The 21,129-nt window shown below is 49.4% G+C and overlaps 1 protein-coding gene across 1 annotated transcript; it reads left to right on the forward strand.

Annotated features, from left to right (window-relative positions):
• The first annotated feature begins 7,674 nt into the window (after window positions 1–7,674).
• LOC119093479 (methyl farnesoate epoxidase-like) lies at window positions 7,675–19,252 on the forward strand. Its single transcript, XM_037216439.1, has 4 exons — window positions 7,675–7,802; window positions 8,430–8,533; window positions 16,180–16,321; window positions 19,023–19,252. Exons 1-4 carry the CDS (start codon window positions 7,718–7,720, stop codon window positions 19,250–19,252), a joined length of 561 nt encoding a protein of 186 aa, XP_037072334.1. The 5' UTR covers window positions 7,675–7,717.
• Window positions 19,253–21,129: the final 1,877 nt, after the last annotated feature.

Consider the following 21,129-nt stretch of genomic DNA (forward strand, 5'->3'; position numbering starts at 1 on the left):
AGCGCGCTCTCCATGCGCCTCTGCTGCCATCGTCCCTCGTTCCACGTTGAGCCCGCCGGCGCAGCAGGCACGGCATGCTCAGCCAGTGAGGGCCAGCAGTGTCCTCTCCCAGCAGGCCAGCCTCGGTCGGTCGGCCCAGATGTTTATCTGTCCACCTTACGTAACAGCGCCGGGCGGGGTAATTCAACCTGGTGGCAGAGGCCCATGACGCTGGTCAGCGCCGGCCAGAACAGCGCCGGGCGGGGCTGCTCAGCCTGCTGGCAGAGGACCATCATTACTGGTCAGCGCTGGCCAGAGCAGCACCCGACGAGGATGCTCAGCCTGCTGGCAGAGGACCATCATCACTGGTCAGCGCTGGCCGTCACAGCGCCGGGCGGGGCTGCTCAGCCTGCTGGCAGAGGGCCATCATCACTGGTCAGCGCTGGCCGTCACAGCGCCGGGCGGGGCTGCTCAGCCTGCTGGCAGAGGACCATCATCACTGGTCAGCGCTGGCCGTCACAGCGCCCGGCGAGGCTGCTCAGCCTGCTGGCAGAGGACCATCATTACTGGTCAGCGCCGGCCGTCACAGCGCCCGGCGAGGCTGCTCAGCCTGCTGGCAGAGGACCATCATTACTGGTCAGCGCTGGCCAGAGCAGCACCCGACGAGGATGCTCAGCCTGCTGGCAGAGGACCATCATCACTGGTCAGCGCTGGCCGTCATAGCACCGGGCGAGGCTGCTCAGCCTGCTGGCAGAGGACCATCATCACTGGTCAGCGCTGGCCGTCACAGCGCCCGGCGAGGCTGCTCAGCCTGCCGGCAAAGGACCATCATCGCTGGTCAGCGCCGGCCGAGTGGCGGCGCTCGGAGCGTGCACGCGAACCTGGCCGAGGCGCACTGGTACGGGCGGCTGCAGATGCCACTGGTACAAAGATGGCACTGGTACAATGGTGGTACAGGCGCGAGTCTGAGGCAGGTGGAGAAGGCGGCTGCATCATTACAGGCTGAGCCGAGCTCACTGTCGAGCTGGCCACACCGGCACGCTACAGGTGCGGCCCAATCGTGCCGTGCTTCGTCATGCACTTTCATGAAACGAAAGGAAAGGTAAAAATGCTGCGTATGTTCACTTTCTTGTGTTCAATCCCAGCACTTCACATGTCTTAGCGTTGGATGCACGCTAGATCCTTGCCAGAACTCCAGGTAAGATCCTGGTTCTTACTGTTCCCTTGACTTTATACTGAAACTCGGCTCTCATTGGATCTTGAGCATGATCCCAGCCTTGGCTGTGACTCATGCTGGATCACTGAACACATTGTAAGCCAGATCTAGGTTCCTGCCAGATCTCGGCTCCTGCTAGATCTAGGTTCCTGCCGGATCTAGGATGCTGCCGGGTCTCGGCTAGTGTCAGATTTAGGTTCCTGCCGGATCTAGGTTCCTGCCAGGTCTCGACTCCTGCCAGATCTAGGTTCCTGTCGGATCTAGGTTGCTGCCGAATCTAGGTTCCTGCCGGATCTATTGGCGTAGTGTCAAGCTGGATCCTTGTCATTGCCGGCTCCTTTGGCGCAGTTCCGTACTGGGTCCTAGTTCTTCATGGATATCCGTCTTGATTCCAAACTAATTCCCAAATTCTTCCTGGTCCCGGAGCAAGGAACCAGGAGCCGGCACCCGGTGGAAATGTTACCGAAGAGGAATATTTCTAATGAGAAGCTACTGAGGCGAAATTAATATAGTTAATGATATAAAATATGTAATGTAGACAGGAACTAATTATACCGTAGTAGTATATCGTACGACGTTAAGCACAGTATAACAATTAATATAGTATAACAACATGAACTAGTTTATTAATAATAGTTAAGTTGATTGTGTGACATCACCATCAAGTGATAGACGCCATCACTTGTCTGTCTGGGCTGAAGTCTGGGCTGAAGCCACGCTCCGGACGCTAACCAGCTGGCCTGGTGTGCTTCCGCGGCCACGTGTCACCGGTGGCCAGATGGCGCTGTTTCCGAGTCACGTGCTGATGGTGCGGCGTCGCATCCGAGCCAGGCGAGTGTCACCGCCCCGACAGCGACAGAGGCTCGGGCCCGGACCGCACCCGCGTGTGCACGGTGTCCGTGGGTGCGGTCCGGCGTCACGCTGTTGATGAGACGTTGATGACATGTCGTCACGGAATGACATGGTCGCGCACAGAATGACCCACAGAATGACACAGACTGTTGATGGCATGTCGTCACGGAATGTATGAAATCTGAACGATCCTGGACCGGGGGGCATCGCTCTGGGTGCACAGGGTGGCGCCGGCATGCGGACGGAGTCTTGCGTTTGGTTCCGACAGGCACGCTATGCCCTGCCCGTGATGATGTCCGGGAAAAAATCGACTCGCGGTTTGCCGAGTGCCTTTTTTGTCGGCTGCCATATGACGAGCTCCATATTGTCGACATATAAAATGGCAACGTGCCAAAAATTCGAACCGGTAAAATGGCGAACCCAAAAATGGCGACATGGAGGAATAGCGACATGCCGCAATGGCAAGTTACTAAATGGCGAATCGCAAAATACTAATATACCAGAATGCGACAAACCGACATGGTGAACGACAAAATGGCGATCTGCGAAATGGCGGCATGTTAAAGGTCAATGTGACGAATCGGCACATCGATTTTTGACATGACATGCAGACATTTTGATTTTTTTGGACGGATTTTTAACACATTTTGCGGACATGCTAAGACATTTGCAGACACATTGACCTTACATACTTAACATATGAAGGAATAAACATGACAATAACATTAGGTACTCACCGGATACTTTTTAGCACACAATTAGCATGACGCTATAAGTAATGTGTTAAGGTACCTGCTACCTAGTATACCAATAGTTAAGATAATTGTTCTATACTTAGTTGGTCCAGTATTCCCTCTTTGCTCATACGCATTGAGCGGCCTCAGAGGAGCAATGGGCGGCGGAGGGGGAGCTCAAGTCAGCTTTAGCGGTTCAGCCCCCCCCCCGAAATTATATAAAGCGACATACCGGGGAGTACAAAGCGAGGGACCTAAAATGAGGCAGTGTTCTACTAGGCATGCACGCTAATTAAGAGATTGTCAAATAGGTACCGACGCACACACTTGTCATACGAATGTCAACTCGTCTAGTTTGAAAATAGATTCCTGACGGGTACCGAGAGCTGTACTGGCCAGTGGCAGACGATTCCAGGAAAGGGCCGCGCGGTACGAGAACGGCCGGCCCAACGGAAAGGCGGAAAACGGGGGGGGGGGGGGGGCTCCAGCCAATCCACCACCGACACACGGGTGGCACGCCAAGAACCGGCGGTACGTGGGGAAAACAGGGTCGGATTGCTCCTGGATCCCACGGATGGTTCAAACACCTCTGGACGGCAATGTGATCGGGTTCAGGCATTCGGCCCCAAATCACGTCACGTGACGACACGTCACGTGACACAGCTACCAGCCACGCCACGTCACGCCGCTCCGCCGCCGCGAGACGCCCAGTCAGCCATTCAGCCAGCATTTTGATGTGCCCACAGCTTGCATGTCGCGATTTACCGGTGCCAGGCTCAAATATGACCCGTTGGTATTTCGCTACTCTGCCATTCGTTGGTATGACGCATCGATGTTTTGTTAAAACGCCTTTTTGCAGTTAACCAATTAGCCGTTCGCCAGTTTGACGTGTCGACTTTTTAGCATGTCGCCATTTTGCAGGTCGTCATTCGGTCTTTTGGCCGTGTAATGTCAATTTTCTTAGGTGTCGCCTTTTGCAGTTAACCATTTAGCCGTTTCGACTTTTTGCCGCGTGGCGTTTATATGATGCCACTCCGCAGTCGCCATTCAGCGGAACAACAAAAAGGCGCTCGCCAAGTGGTATTTTCGACATTTTGCCTTCGAACCGCGAGTGACATAAAACGCCTGAACAAGCCGTGCGCTTACGTCATCTAGTGAAAAAGTCACAACTAGAAATGGGTGAACCGACCGCGCTTGACGCGGTCGGGTACGTTAACCAGGAAAAGTAGTGCCACCTCGTGGTCGAGCTGAAAACAATGGTTCAGGCGAAGACCGTACGATCTGGGCGGTCACCTCCGGTGATGCTTGGTAATGCGCCTCTAATGCAGGCAGTCGTGGAAGGGCGTGACGCGATTTTCTGGTCCAACTCCCGGCCTCATATTTTATAGCTAATGCTTCCACTGCCGGAACTATCCATGTCATCACCTTTCACTTATCATAATTGAATAACATCTGCCACAGAGAAGCTCAGTGTAGGGTTGTTTTCTTTTTTAACCGACTAGTTTTTCCAGGGCAAGTTTCACCTGGGCGGCAATTTTCGATTCCCGTATCAATTTAGTATCATGAAGAAATTTAAGCAAATTACTCTCTAGTCCCATTTGAATATTATTCACACAAAAATGGAGAGCAAAGAGCCGAACACAGAGCCCTGTGTAATCACACTTTCGACTAGCTCCAGCTTACTTTTAGTACCATTGAGCACTGCTCTTAACTTTCTGCCTTGCAGCGAAGCCCTTACCCAGCCAATAATTTTTCTCTCAACGACATGCAATTTTAACTGATATAGTGGACGTTGGCGTGGCACCTTATCAAACGACTTACTAAGACCTAGATAGACGACATCTAAACTATTGCCTTGATTTGTCTGACTAGTAACATGCTCCATCAATTCCTCCAACCGGTTGGTCAAACAGGACCTACCAGAAAGAAAATGACGCTGACTACTATGAGCTGATGCCTATCTAAGCACAACTGAATGCTCGCATAAATTGTTTTTTCTAAGGTCTTTTATACTAGTGAGGTACTTTATACTTTTATACTGACGAGCCTGTAGTTGCTAACTCTTTTTAGGTCCGCTTATTGCATATCGGTACTATATTGGCACTGCGCTAGCCCTCTGGTGTTCCTGAAAAAACTCAATGACCTATTAGTTATCAACCGGAGAGGAAAAGCTAAACCTCTCGCGCATTCATTCAGCACTATATCATATATCTGGTCAGGTCTGGCCGCGTTATTAACCTTGATATCCTTCAAGCCATCCCTTACTATACCTTCGGCCACCGTCAAATCTAAAAACCGTCTTTAGTGACGTTTTGTCTATTACCAGGGAGATCAAACACAGTCTCCTTTCTAAAAAATGAAGAGAACTGCCCACTAAGAGCATCTACAATATCCCTGTCCTCCACTATTGACTTTGCATCTTCCTCGAGGGGGCCAACAATCATATTCACCCGACATTCATATTTTTCTTGGCCTTGATCGCCGCATGGCTTATAGACTGACAAGATTGAATGACACTTGTATGGCGTCATGGATACCAAGGTGACCTTGGAACAGTTTTCCCAGAATACTTTGCATATCTTCGCGGGCACGAAGCTCAGAAATTAGATGCGTTTAGGTCCTAAGAAGGACAGGGTCGTAAGTTGCACCGAAAATTCTTGAAAATAGCGATTTCATTCCAAAACGCCCTGCAAGTGTGGAACACCCCTTTTAACTACACAGTTCTGTTCATTGCTTATTACCCACATCCAAAGCCCTCCGTGGGCTTGCCATCGTGGTGAAAAATTCCCACGGCAGGCTCCAGCGGCTTCCCATCGTTTCGCGAGTATTGCGCGGAAAGTAGCCTTTCCTACCTACGCCATGGCTCTCATGTTTATCTAAGGACCAGGCGTGAGGCATTTCGCGCCATGCTGTTGAGTGATTCTCCGGAACGGACGCCGAAAGCCTCGTGGCGCGATTTGCAGGCGCGGGTACACTGCGCCGCCGAAGGCTTCCACGAGAGGCTGGCCGCCATAGGTGGCGTCGTAACTAAAAAAAGAGTCCCGTGACTCGTTGCTCAGTTCCTTCAGAAAGGTACTTCCGTCACTCGTTACTCTGTCACTAAAGATCATATATAACGGAAATTCCTTTTTGCGTCACTTCGTTTCTAAAACAATGCTTACAAGCCAAAAAGACGTCTTAACACTTTTGATAAGCCAGTTGTATGTCGCTATAGTGATCGTGCGAAATTTGAGCCGCCTGCATGTATCTGAGAGTCATAGCATGGTTCTCACCGTGTTCTCCATAACTGCGCTATCGTGAAGCATGAACATAACACAGCGCACATGAAATTTGGCACACGTGTTCCCAACGCTACTCCTCTTTGTATCTGCTCTGGCTGTCCGTACAAGTTTGCAACTTAAAAAGGTTTTGAAGAAAACGATTTCGCTCGCACGCTCTTCAGCGGTTCCATTTGGAGGTGACGTCACTACGATATTTCTCACGTCTGGCGTGTGGTGACCTGAATTTTGGTGACCTGACCAGCAGTTTTTCTCGTCCGTGTGTGTAAAAATGATAACAAGACCGGTGCTAAAAGTTTTTTTACGATGCAAAAATTGCTTTTGACCTGGTATAACAGCATCAGTTATGTGTTTGGTAAAATAAAACGTCATAAAGCCGCGATGTCTCGCTGCGGCCAGCCCCCTGTTTATCCGCAAGGCTCCAGCCTAATGTATACCTGAGGGGGTACAAATCGTACAGGTATACAGGGATACAGGCACAAATCTGTCATGCGACGTTGTCTGAAAAATGAGTCTATTGCTGAACTGAAGTGAGCTAAATTTATGCCGTTTTGTACATTTTTGACCGCAAAGAAGCCTTTCTAGAGATAGAACAATGCACATATAGTCAAAGGAGACATGGACGAAAGGTCAGGAGGAAGGTTGATGGGGTAGGGGAAGGTGAGCAGTGCGTCACAGTCCCCTTTTTTGGACAATATTTGACATTAACCTTTTGGCAATGAGTATCAATATTCGACTTAAAAGCTATAAGCTGGCGTCGACATCAATAGCTGTTGAACTGCTTTAGCATGCGTGCCTAATCCATGTGAACTTTGCATTAAGACGCATTAGTCGTGAACGGTTCGTTCCTCATGTGAGTGTAGGCCAAAAAGCCTTATATCTCGATACTCGTGCATTTTTACGCAGTCAAAACAACACGTTATCCACCTTTCCAAATTCTTAATATTTGCGGCCGTCACATCTAATTACTTCCAGAAGTAAAACACATGGCAAAACGATGCTTGTTTTGTAACCTTCATCGACGTTAGATTCCTGAAGTGCATGCGCCTAAGGACAAAAAAAACGGAATAATGGAGTAGCGGTCTGCGTTATAACGTAGTAGCGCACCATAAAAGTAACTGTAGGTACTCGGTCTTTGCAATGCTTCCGTTTGTACATAACGATGCTTTTTTTCTAAGTAACACAGTGATGCACCGCGTTTACCTATGCTGCTGCCCAACCTCGCGACGCATCGCGTTTCGCAGCAAATGCTCCCTCGGCACTGCACGACTTTGACATTTGACTTGCCTTGTTTTGCATGCTTTGCTTTGCTTTGACATCGCTCGCTGGTATTTCACGTGCTGTTCTCCTATCTGGTTCACGTTTGGGCTGTCTGTATGAGGTCTAGCGTCGCGCAGAGAGCGTTGATGCTGAACCTAATCGCGCCCTGAATAACCAAGAAAAGAGCGTCTTCCACCTATGGCCACCGCGACCGCCGCGCAGACACTCGAGCCGCCCCGCTCTCGCCCCGCCCCTCCCCTCCCTGATTTCGGCCATGGCCGCAAGATACCCCGGATAAGCGCCGCCTCGCGGACCTAGCCCTGCCTTACGAACCTAGCGTCTGTCGCCGCTGGACCACCGGGCACGCAGCACCGCAGGTCAACGTCGGACGCGTCGCCATGGACTTCACCGCCGTCGTGGCCGTCGTGGCCTTCTGCTTGTTCTTGTACTACTCGACGCGGAAGCCGCCCAACTACCCTCCAGGTGACGGCACTGGGGACGGGCGGAGGTGGGGCGGGAGTGATGTGATGATGGCGCTGATGTGAAGCTAGGATGGTGTCAGGAGCGTTCGAGGTGATGACGAACTGTAACGGCGACGTCAATGATAGGACTGAGCTGGTGGCGCGTCGGCGAGGGGAAGCATTTTCGATCGCGGTGGGAGGCCGCTACATTTCTGGAAAAATATTCATAGTGCGCTTTTTGTAGAGATTTGTCTTAAGTGACTCTCCATTCTACCTATTTCCACGACATTGCAGATGGACATTGATGAAACCACGGCCAATGAAATGAAACCCTCCCACATGCTACAGTTTTGTCTGCGAGTGGATGTCGAGGAATTTTGCCATTCCCATGTTTACTGAGCTGGTCACCTCGATAGTGTTGGTCGTTATTGGGTCCAGTGTTGATCCCTAATCCGCGTGATAAACATGACGGACAACTAAGCCCGCGTCGAACGGTGAGCCTCATGAAGTTCACAGGTACGTGCGATGCATTGGAAGTGACAATGCACTCGAGCTATGAGTCCGATGGCGCTGATTAATGGCTTCAATGCTAGTGTCTGATGATCCTGATGGTGATGACTGATGAGCCTGATGGCGTCTGTGTTTGCAGGCCCTTTCCGCATGCCAATCGTCGGCACGCTCTGGAGAACCCACCTCAATATGTCAATTCCAATCACAGAACGACACAGGAACATGATAAAGATCTACGGAAAGGTGCGTGAACCTGACAAAGCTCCACGGGAAGGTAAGTGGCAGTATGATAAACTTCGACCATCGCTTGGAACTAAGCTCTTCACAAAAGTTCGTGTTTGGTAACTCGCGCCTGAGATAGCGTACCGCTGTCGCGCGGATAACTGTGCTCTCGGTTATGCCTTCATGAAACGATGGCCACGTTTCAGAAAGTATGTCGAACGCTTCCACGGGCCTCTTATGGCTCAGCGTGATTACACAAAAAATGTGCAGCGAATAACCGCAGACACCAACTAGAATGTGCCCGCTCTGTCCGGTGAACACTTTCGCTTCCGTTTTTTTAGTTAGCCAGGAATATGAAAGATCTTTTCGCGCTGCTTCACAAACACACATTCTCGTGTCAGGTAGATTAATACTCTTTGATGAGATGTAGTCTGGTGTTTCCGAACGGATTGGGACAAGCAATGCGCAGGAAGTTGACCTACAAATATGATGAATTGGCTACACTGTCCTCAAAGCAAGCTAGCGGCAAGGACTTAAGACCGTCTCTCTTCGACTCTAAAGCGGCGCCCGTTTGGCTGCATTTCTGTGCAGAGGAAACACGTGCTTTCCGTACGCGAGAAAATCCTCCGACACCTCATTTCAGCGGCCTTTTTGAGCAGTCATCTGTCGCTGAAAGTCTTTTGTCCACCTAGCCCTCCCCCTCCCCATACGTGACGTTTCATTACGCCTCGCCGCGCCGGACCGGATTGTACAGGCGGTCGTCGTTTGCTGGATTCCGAGCTGCGGCGGCCTCGCCGGTAATGAGGTAGCCGGCTCTACGGTGAGATGTTCAGCCCAGGTCCCGCACCTGTGGCCGCCTCTTCCGACCGAGCGCCGAACCCAGTCATCACCGCCTTTTTACGAAGCAAATGGCAGCAGCTTTGGGACGCGGTGACCACCAGGAAGCTCCGGGCAAGGAAGCCGCGACAGCGGCGTGGCAGTCGTCCTCGCTGAGACGCGGCGAGGGGAGGGGCTTCTGTACAGATTGCGCGCTGGCCACACACATGCGACGCATGGGTATGCGACGGCGGGTGCTTTGCCGGGTGACCGACCCACCTGTCCAAACCGCAACTCCCCAATTCCCACGCCTTTCATGTGTTAGCCTTGCGTGCCTATTTTGTTGAAGAACACATCCTTTATTTTCGGCGGCATGCTGGAGTCCCCAACTCGGCTCTTAACGAGGCTTTTGCAAACTGCTCTTGCAAAACCGAGGTTGTTGAGAACATTCACCATGAACGTAACGTGCTGCCATCGTGCATCCGCCGACACACTCGGTTTAAAGTCTGAAGAAACAAGCTAGTGCCAGGCATTTGCTTAGTACCAGTGTTTCAATCCGCTCTTAAAGGGAGTGTACCACATTTATGTGGGGCTTTGAATGAAACAGCCATCTTGAAGACCCTTCGTTGCCGTTTAAATCCTGTCGTTCTTAATAACTAAGTCCCTCTAGTTTTTCAGCTACACGGCGGGGAAAATGTGGAGGTTGCCTCTGAGAGAGTATTTCAAAGTCGCCTTGCCTTTCATAACGTCATAAAAGCGCCATTCGAATCCTGCCATTTCATAAGCCATGCGGCCATCAAGGCCAATAAGAATGCAACTGTCAAGACGTTCATACATGGCATTTATGAGCGCGATTTCCAGACATAACGGCCGTCAATTGTCTCTCAGTCAATGCTGTGCAAGGTTGGCAGTTGCAGCAAAGTAGTAGGTGACGTTATCAAACCATAACAACGTATTGAGGAGCATACTTAGTAAGCAGATAATCGCGCTATATAAAGTAGCCCTTTCCACTTAAAAGTATACCACTCGTTACAAGTGAGCTGATTTCGTCATATGTGATACTAGTTTAAATATCTCCAAGTGCGAAATATTTCCTTTAATGTGCCGTCGTCCACAAGCCAGGGGCAGCCTGGCCTCCATCCAAGGTCTGTGGGGACGCTCTGTTTCTCGTCCATCGCACTGTTCTAATGTCTTCTGGTGGGGATAAGAAAGGTTTCGTTGCTCCTGAGTGCTCAACATTGCTTGCGGTGAAAACGAGCTGATATTCACTACATGTGCCTGCGAAGATGAGCAAACCATCACGCAATCGGCGACACGAAACCTCTTCAGATGCAAGACATCGTAATCCACTTACTTAAGTCGGCCCTGAATTGCACGTGCTTTCCACACTCCACGATCCCACTTCATCCGAGAGTCGATAGTGTGTTTACCACTTCACCTGAAGCGCGGGAATCCCACGTAGACTTTGAAAACCAGACCACTTATCACTCCGGTGCACAGGGACCGGGAGCACTTGCCGTTCGATGACCTTTGTGCCAGTCGCACTACCACCCGGCTATGAACAGTTTTCCACAGCTTTTCAACCGCTTTCCACATGTTTTCGACCGCTTTCCACATCTTTTAACTTGCCCTGAGACTTGTCCCGACTGGACAGAGCAGGCGTATTTCTTCTTGAAGGCAGTGGAAGGCTGGCGCTTCGAAGATAGCGAATGGAATGGCTTGCGTTTTCTTGCGGATTGTCAAAGGCTGGATGCAAGCGGTCGTTTTCCGTCGGGACATAATAAACAGCCAGCGATGGAAACATATTCATCGTACCGCAAACTTATCGATATATGATAACGGCTTATTCTACCACCCAGAAGAAAAACAGAGCAAGGCTGCCCGTTTCCTACACGATATACCGCTCTCCATTAATGCTATTCCTTTTGCATCAGTTGTACTGTCATCGTCACGTTTTTTAAGGCTCGGTTGTACGATATATAATGACAGACATGCAACCATGAAGATACACGTCACCCGTCACGTCACGCGTCATACGTCATTCAGTATGCACGGAAGCCTCGCCAATCGATGCAAAAAATAAGCACTGGTCTTCTAGCCACTGGATCGGTTGTCGTCAGAAGACATACAAGTGACCCCGTCACAGCACACTGGGGTCACGCCTGAGAAGGTAAGCACCTATCCATCCTCCCGCAGGCCGAAGTGACGATAGCTACGATAGTTGCGATAGTTACAATAGCAGACTGAGTTAACTGATAGCTGCCGCCAGTTTTGACAGCAGAGCAAGAGCTCAAATCCGCCAAAGCCCTCAGCAGGCTCACCCGGGCGGTAGACAAGGAGAGCAAAGAACCCTCAAAAAGCCTCGGTGCATGCGATGTGAAGAGAGGACAGACTGCAGACCTTTCTGAGCACAGCAGGTCGAGCCTCTTCCGGTATTGGTGGGACTCACAGAGCCCCGAGAACGGCTACATTGTGCGCCCGCCGGGACAGCCCCCTGCTACTTTTAAGTCGTCGTTAAGCATTACTCATCTACAAAAAAGTACTCAAGCTCATTTACTTTATTTCCTGTCAGTTTCGTAAGCTGTTCAGTCTATTAGCGAGGAACGTTGTTCACGTAGATAAACCAGCAGTATTAGTCTTATTCCTCGGACAAAACCAGAAGAATGGAAATATAGTTGGATGGATATTTCGGCAACATGCCTTTATCGAAATAGTAGCAGAAGTTCAATAGCTTCTGTTATCGTTTCTATAAAGGCATGCTGCCAAAATAACAACCCAACTTTAAATCCTTTCTCCTGTTTTTTTCCCTGCGGAATAAGGCTTATACTACTGCCTTATCCCGCCAATATCACGTAAATGCTAACAAAGTGTGTCGATTCAAGTGAACGAAGCAGGGTAGCAGTTCGAACAATCGAGATATCGGCTGAAGCCGATCCGGTCAGACCCAATCAGACCGAAATCGCAGCAGGTGGGTGTCGTCTCGTTTTCACCCCTGTCTGCCCGTTTTTGTGTTCAAAGTCATTTCGGATAACACAAGATTCAGGATCCTTTGTTAAATCCGGGACATCGTAAAAGAAATTCAGCTGAGGCCCTTCCGCACGAAGGCGAGTTAGCCACCATCTGTTGTACGCTTCGCGCTTCAATTTGTGCTGTCATCGATGACATTCCTGTTTGCTTTATTACACTAAAGTACCATCAAAAAGGTTAAGTAGCGGTATAACACGCCCGGAAGTTAACATTTCGGACGGCATGATAAATGTATTTCTTAACCCGGTAAAGTGCCCGTTTCAAAGACAAAAAAAGTTCGCACTCACCCCTAGCTGTCATGCATCCTCCATAATACCTCGATTGGCAGCCATTTCTCGGCATTTTTCAGAAACGCGCATTCCATTAACGTCAATCCAAGCTTCAGCGCTGGTGACGAAATGGCGGCTTGCTTGCGACAGAAGCGTATATCCACATTACTGCACCAGTGTGGATTCAATGTGTTCTTCGCCATAAAATATTATGCGCATTGATTCATGAATATGCATCTGTTGCGTCAATCATTTGGAGGGTCCTGCAATGGAGGGAGTTGTACCACATGGTTATAACACACTACAGGCTTATATTTATAGAGTGAAAAAACAATTTTTGCGATGAGAGAAGACCTGTGCATTTGTCCAGTTCCACCCTCACCATCAATCCCATTAAATTTAGAGAACAAAAGAAGATCTTCACGCAAAAACATGCTGACAAATCTAAGAACACAGAAAGCACACCAACTGCTATCGAGCGCGGGTGCCAAACCGGCCTAGGAGCGGAAGAACAGCTGGCGAAAGCGCCGCTGAAGTGCCCGGCGCGTCGCCCGTCACGCTCCGCGCCTCCGTGAAACGTTTGGCGACAATGTACCGGCCTGCAGCCGACTGCTGGCTCCTGCCGCGCCGGCACTCTTACCGTCGCCGCAAGGCTCGGCCCGGACCCCCAAACCGCCTCTGCGTGGTAGAGTGGACGCCCGCCCGGGTCCTGAGAACGGGACCGGTCTGCGCAGCCTCCTGAGCCTAATCACCAGTCGGGCGGAATGTGTGCTGGTGGCGTGCGGCGGCTTTCGCTGATGAAGTCGGTGCGTTTGTCACATTGACTCGTTTGGAAGGCATTCCGGATTTCAGCAAATTCTATGGCCGGTTAGCGCTTTCCGCGAGTGCCGCTGACTAAGCGCGCGGTGTGTGGGCGCGAGCTCCTCCAACCAGTTGCGATTTTCTCCGTGCGTTCCAATTACTTGCGATTTCCTTCGCCTATGCTTGCCAACGTCACGCTGTCCTCTTGTTTATCGGGCCAGGGCGTGTCAAGAGGCGGGCCAGATGGGGAACACGGACGATTGTCGACCGCGTGCGCGCTTCGTGCCGACATTACGCCTTGGGTTGGGCGCGCTACGTGGATCAGCACCCTCCTTTCGGCTGATGAGCCATACGTGGTCTGTGTACAACCCTGATAAAATTCATGTGAGCCAGCCCTTTGAACATTGACTTGTTTGTTTGCAACCTATCTGATTACTATCAGATTACTGGCATGTCTATCGCATAGACATGCCAGTAATCATAACATTGTAATGCAGATGTACTCGCCCGTTGGAAGGTACTTGTATTTTTATGTCAAAATTCCAAAATATTATTTACCGAAATAATCATGCCAAACCGATATATAATGCCAAAAAATACCTGGATTCATCAGGTGGCCGAAACATCCATGGTTGGACAAAAGCTGTAAGCTGATCGGTGCAAGGTTGCGCAAAATGGTAATGTGGTTAAGAGACCTTGAATGCCAAAGTCTGGCGCAAATACCCAATGCACAACAACCAAGTCCTTAAAACTCAATAATAACAAACTTAATGTCAAATTCCATCACATAAATCTCGTAAGGATGAAATGCGGAGCTGCTCACTTAGGAAGATGCGCTGGAAGGAAGCCTAATAATCCTACTGATCTACTTTTACGACAGTTTGTCATGAGATTCCTCCGTTTCTGGTTCATTACTAGCATGCCGTCATGAACGATAACGCGCAGAATAATGCGCCGCCAATCGAAGCGGCATACCACGATGAAGATGCAGCGAAGTTTTCCTGCATAACAGTCAACCACCGGGCCAGATAACAGATGAGGTGCTCCGTGAGCTAGTGCTGTAATGGAACGTTCAAACGTTGGAGGGTGTTGGGTGAGTAGAGGTGTGATGTAAGCGTCCTTGCCGTGGCCAGGTGGGCAGCCTTATCTTCCGGGCTGTGCCACGATTACCGCGGCTGCCCGGCTTATCGGCATCCCAAATCTGGCGTCGATAACATTGGAAAAACCAAGATTCTAATCATCGACTACGACGATCTGATCTTGACTTGATCTATCTCAAGGCTGAGATATCACCTGGGTGCCGCACTTTGGCGCCCCTGACGACGCCGCGGGCTCAGAACTCCGCAACTCCCACCCCGTGCTGTGCTGGGACGCGGCACACATCTCAGCCGGCGCTGTTGCTGGGAGACATGGACCTTGCGACCTTCAGTGTAATCACAGCTGATGGTTATCGATAAACGGTCTGACCTCCGTTAGGACCTGTGTTTTGCGCGGCATAGGCATGCAGGCGGATAATGCACAAACAAGGGTATAGGATACAGTCACGAATGTTTAATCAAAGCGGTAGAAAGATTCGACACGATAAAACTCCGCGTTAAAAGAGACGGTGTCAACGGCCGCTGCATGACTTAGGGATTCCAATCCAGTGAGGGGCCTCTTTATCCCAGCACAGGGTCTCCTGATCTGAAACAGGGGCACTGTGGAACAAACGGTCTCTTGATACATAAAGAGACCTCCTGGCACAGAGCGGGAGCGTTCTGATTTTAAGAGGGTGCCTTCTTTGTTTGGAACAGGAGCCTTTTTCACTGAGGAGACCTTCCGAGCCAGTAACATCCCTAGCACCAAACGAGACCGCTGATCCAGAGAAGGACCCAACTAATCCCTGAAAGAGGCTTCCTGATCCAGAAAAGTGGTCTCTTGACGCAAAAAAGCCTCCGGAGTCCAGCTGAGGATATCATATCTAAGCTCAACGGCGTCACCCCAGGGCATAGCTCCCTCACCAAAATTATATATAATATTAATATTAATATTAATATTAATATTATGGCATGCATAAATGTATATGTACATGGCTGAATGTTGTTAGGTGAGAATACGTAACCACATGACAGACACATAATAAAAGAAAGATGGGGGACGTCATGTTCCTTTACGACGCGTAAAAAGCTACACGTTTCTGCGATGCACTGAGCTCAGTTTTCAGTGGAAGCTTTTGATCTGTGCCTTACACTGTAAAATTCTGCGCACATTCCTATCTCAATAACGGGTCTTTCTCGACCTGAATTTTGATGGCATATGTATAACTTTAAAACTTCGGCAGTTCAAACAGTCTCCCAAGATGCGGGTGTCAAGAAAACGCCCTTTTCCCATGCCGGGAGGCAGTTAATAACCACCTCCCTTCCCTTGCTTGCGCCTTCCCCCCCCCCCCCCCCCCTGCTGCGCTGCCCCCGGCTCCGCGTCCAACAAAATGCCCCATTTTGTTTGTCTAGCCCATAAAGACATTTTAAAGACATAGAAAAGGACATGTAAAAGAAGTGTAGAAAAAGCGTAAAAGCGTTGTGATGGTGATGACACATCGTGGACAACACCAGTGAATATCACCGTCGCTGACAACGCGCTATCGGCCGGTTGTCCTTTATCAAACCTGAAATTTTTGTGTGAAGAAAAAAATGTCACCAACCGCACCATGCACGTTAATCACACAGTGCCTGAGCTAGGGCACCAAAGCTCAGCTAAGTTCATTATCTTCCTCAGGTCCTGGGCACCTACATCATGTCAAACCCGTCTGTTCATATCGCCGACTTCGACTTGGCCAAGGAGGTGTTCAACAAGAGAGAATCCACCGGACGGCCGAAGATCGACATCGCTCGAATCCGGACTCACGGGAAACTGAGAGGTCAGTGGTCACGGACCCAAGGGAAACTGAGAGGTCAGCGGTCACGGACTCACGGGAAACTGAGAGGTCAGCGGTCACGGACTCACGGGAAACTGAGAGTTCAGTAGTCACGGACTCACGGGGAACTATGAGGCCTGTGGTCAAAGACTCAAGAAACGATTCCAGTGCTGTATGGCTTCTTCTCACACTCAGTTGTTGCATCCGGGATGAAAGAAGTTGGGGGGGGGGGGGGGGGCAATGTGATCCCTTGGCGTTTTCGAAGTAATGAAGACAGCCTCGCGGAAGAGAACAGTGGATTAGTCTCAAAGTAAGTGTTCCATATTAATACGGGGTTTTTGAACTGAAATAAACGTCTTGAAGACCTTTCAGTGTTGTTCACAACCCTGCCATTCTTGACACCTACACTCCATTGGTTCCTGAGCTACACATCAGCAAAAATCGGGGGATATTTCGGGGAAAGTACTTCAAAGTCACCTTGGTATTCATGACATCAAAATAACGTCATTCATATCCTGCCAGTCCATAAGCCATGCGGCTACCAATACCAATAATATGCAAAATGTGAACGTCCAATGCTAATGATATAACGCCTCGACAAATCTGATGGTCGAGGCGTTCATATCCGGCGTTCATGAGCACAATTTCCAAATATAAACGACCGTCAAATAGAACTCAATCAGTGTTGTGCATTTCACAATGATGTAATCAAACTATGAAGCATTGAGGATCAATTTACTAAACAGAGAATTGTGCTATCTAGAGCAGCTTTTCCATTTGAAAAGCAAAACACTGTTAAACGTGAGCTTGTTTCATCATATCTGATGTTTGCTTCAATATCGTTAGATGTGAAACATCCCCTTTGACGAGATCTCGCGATTGATAAAGGGTTGTTGCTAGCTATGTTTCTAGGTCAATAATGGCTTCCACTACGTCAAGACAAATGTTAAATTTCCAAAAAAAAAATCGAAATTTTTCAGCTCAGCACGCTGATGTGCAACACAACCATTATTTACGTTTTACTTCCGTAGGGACATAAAACGCAAACCGACGTGGTATTTAGTTTAATATGCTTTAGAAAACCATAACGAGGAGGGGGTGGGGGATGTCACATTGACCCACTCCCATATCGCGGCAACGTTGGGAGATTTGGCTGATCATGTCTTCCTCTGAGATGATTCCCCATCGCTGCGCCAGAGGTTTGTTCCGTTATGGTGCGAGCATGCTGGTAAATCTCAGACGCGCGCTTGTGCTCAGACGTCTGCACGTGGTCTACGACATTTTTCGATTTTTCGGTTTTGAAGGCAACGCGGAACCTAAATGGACCTCGACGTATTGATTTTTTTTCTCGAAGCTAGCTCTTAGTCATCATCTGACTCAAAAATTCTGCTTAACCATACCTAACAGCTTTTGACCTGCACAAGGTAAAGAAACGAACTCTTCTGATTTTCTATTTTTGTTCTAGCGATTAGCAGCAGAGCTACTGTTGTCATCCCTCAGGAGCCTAGTGACCAGCGCCTGGGGGTAGGTCCCTTTTAGTTTCCGTTTCCTGAAACCAAATACGAAATTTCCCCGACGCTGATTATATCCGCTCAAATGTTTTGTTTTTTCCGCTTGAGGATTCTTTTAATGTTATGACGAACTTGATTCCTTATCACGTTGTGCTTGGTAGACACATGGTCGGCTCAATCAAAATGAAGCACAATGCCGTGATATGTGGACTTGATGTTGAGCTTAGGTTCCATGACAGTAATGTTGTCATGCGTTGATAGGAATTGATTTTCATTTTTGGCCGAATCACTCGAGCAAGGTGCACAAAGCTAGTGCCAGAGTTCTCATAAGTGTCGTCATGCCGTCCATACGTAAGTGACGTCATGCCGTCCATAACTGCGAGCAATAAGAACTTGACTGTCATCTATTTGCATCACAGTGCTAATCTTCCTATGGGCTTGCAAGCTTGGATTATGCTAAAAACACTACGCGATAATGGTTCAAAAGCGGTAACCTTATAGCCACCAATCGGATTTCCGACGGGTCCAGATAGGCCTTGGCTGCCTTGCGATGAGTACCCCATGATCTGCTGACTGATTGCTAGTATAATTGTCGAATAAAGTGCCTTCCTCGGGCGGTCGTTGGAATGCTTGGCCGTTATTTGTGATAAATGGCAACAATGTCAGTAGGTTTTCATTTTCATACTATAATTATGTATTGTACTATTACTATGTTGTATCATTATACCGTGCGACGCGATCTTTCTGGTGTGCCGTCAACAGCTGACAAGTCATCGCAACCACCAGCACGCAACCACAAATCTGCTTTTAATTAACCGATTTAATCCTTCTTCCCCGCGCAAGTATTCCCGGTATGGGCCAGGTAATTTGAACGCATTTCTCGCGTCTGCAGGGGTGTGCACGGCTGTTTCCTTCAAGGTGTTTAGCGGCAACCGCTGGCGCTGAAGTTTGGTTATTCATCGCACTTACCTAAAAAAACAAGTTCTGCGATGCACGAAGACTGATTGCAACGCACCATCCCACGATGCGTCTTCGCCTCGAGGTTCACAATAGAATGGCTGCAGACTTCGCACTAATCTGCAGACTTGGCATTTATCTGCAGACTTCGCTCTTATCTGCACGCTTGGCACTAATCTGCAGACTTCACACTAATCTGCAGACTTTTCACTAACATTGGCCGCCGCTGTGTGCAGGTGTGCTGCTGAACGAGGGGCCCTCGTGGCTGGCGCAACGGCGCTTCGCACTGCACCACCTGCGTGACCTCGGTCTGGGTCGGACCTCGCTGGAGGTCATCGTGCAGCGTGAGATCGACACCATGGTGACCCGCATCGACACTCTGGGCAGCCAACCGCTTAAGGTCAACGGCCTGTTCAACGTGCACATCGTCAACGTGCTGTGGGAGATAGTGACGGGCAAGACGTGAGTACTGCACATCGTTAACGTGCTGTGGGAGATAGTGACGGGCAAGACGTGAGTACCGAGACCCGTGGGCGCAGAAAAACCGGCGTAGAGGATGGTGTCAGGCCCGCTGATGGCGCTGGCTGGAAGTTAGCCGCCGGAAAATATGCTCAGTGTTGTGTTGCGATAGTCTCGTTTATAACGCTTGTGCACATGCGTGTCGTCATATCAGGAAATATTTTTGAATTAAGCAGCCGATTTGACAGGTACTTCTAAACAGTACTAAAAGCTTCGCTGGGCTTCTCTTTACGATGGCTTGCTCTTGTCCCTTCAACCAATGCTGACCGCTATCCATCCATGGAAAGCTTCGACTGTCCCCAGTCTCCACTGGAGTTTGTGGCCTTAGAGACATTATCTGTCACATGACTCGACAAAAAACGGCAGCAAGTTTTTTATATTTTGCGAGTTATAGGCTGTTCACCATGGTAGTATTCTCCTGGGTTTCGTGTGCCAACGACATCATTCACCAATTTCCTGACGGCGATTTATATCCAGAAAGACTCGTTTTCTCATCCCTGCAACCCCAAGACCTTCTGTCTCGACTTTTGCAGTCGCTACAACCTCTCTCCTGTTACAGCACCATATCTCAGGGCATCGTGTGCTCTGATCTATATTGACGCACTCCTATCATGACACCCAAAACCCTCTACTCGGTCCAGATAGTTAGCTCTAATCTTAGCCTTGACCCACTGGCACTTGAGCAAAGGAATCCGTGATAAGAGAGGAAAGACATTAACACTGGGCTTTTGTTCCTACTTGACGACAAGAGGTGAAACTGCCCAATGCCGCACCGAGCAAGTATCATATGATTGCAGTACCACACCGTCCAGTTGGGCCACTGCGGCACCCGGCATCATACGCTGCTTTACTGATAATTGCCTCGTCTTTATTTTGCCTGGGTGCGCCCATGGAGCTCCATGTGGGTAGCTGAGGAGGACTCTCAGCACGTGCTCGACTGTGACAGGCCGTTGACCGCATTAGGCCGAGACGAGATCGTGGTCTTTCCATCGTTGAGCCTCTTGACCTTTGACCTGTGTCTGGTCTTATCTTCCGCTGAGTGAGCCCAGAGGCAGGGAATACCTGAGTGGATCATCCGCCAGCGTGCGTTGGCACCTACGGAGACCTTTGAGCGCTGTGAAAGATTACTTTTTGCGACGGCGATTGTGTTGCGTAGCAGATTTTACAAAACTATTAAAAATGCTGCTATTTGCCCGCAATTGTTGCAGAATTGACAACGCTGCTGCAACGCGCAGCCGATTTTACAAAGCATATTCAAAATGTTGTTGATTGGCACGAAACATCGGCAAGCTTAGCATTTGCGCTGACAGGATTGCCCTGTGTTGAATGGGACGATATGCTCATGCAACGCACAGTGTCAACATACCCGTCGTTTCTAGATGTTTTCGAATAACAACACCTTGCAAAGAACATCTCAGCCCACCGCTGACAATGAGTAAGCCCGCAGTAACCGTACAGGCCTGGTAACCTATGTTCACATATTACCCTGTGTGAACAGGTCTCGTACCCTTTTACTTGGGGTATGCTTCTACAAAGTGCGTTTCGCCAGAGGGCGCACTCTGAACGCTCAGTAACGGCGGCGATTAACAGCTGTCGACAAGCTTGAACGGCCAGATACCTTTTGATACCTTAGATACCTAAAATACCTTCATTGACCTTCTTCAGGTCAATGAAGGCTTTTTCTGCGAGCTTTAGGCTATTGAGCTATATTTGCTATTTTGAGTGCTGGTAGCCAACGCGCAATCAGCGGTGTATCGGTACGTGATAATACGGTAATAATATGATAGATCGGTATATGTAAATAATAATAATATAGTAAAGTAA

Source organism: Pollicipes pollicipes, unplaced genomic scaffold (assembly GCF_011947565.3).
Source record: "Pollicipes pollicipes isolate AB1234 unplaced genomic scaffold, Ppol_2.1 Scaffold_1600;HRSCAF=1878_pilon_pilon_pilon, whole genome shotgun sequence".
Classification (NCBI taxonomy): Eukaryota; Metazoa; Arthropoda; class Thecostraca; order Pollicipedomorpha; family Pollicipedidae; genus Pollicipes; species Pollicipes pollicipes.

Coding starts and splice junctions, on each gene's coding strand:
- LOC119093479 (XM_037216439.1), top strand. CDS start 7,718: ATGGACTTCACCGCCGTCGTGGCCGTCGTGGCCTTCTGCTTGTTCTTG. Junction 7,803..8,429: donor GCCGCCCAACTACCCTCCAG/GTGACGGCACTG, acceptor CTGTGTTTGCAG/GCCCTTTCCGCATGCCAATC. Junction 8,534..16,179: donor TGATAAAGATCTACGGAAAG/GTGCGTGAACCT, acceptor TATCTTCCTCAG/GTCCTGGGCACCTACATCAT.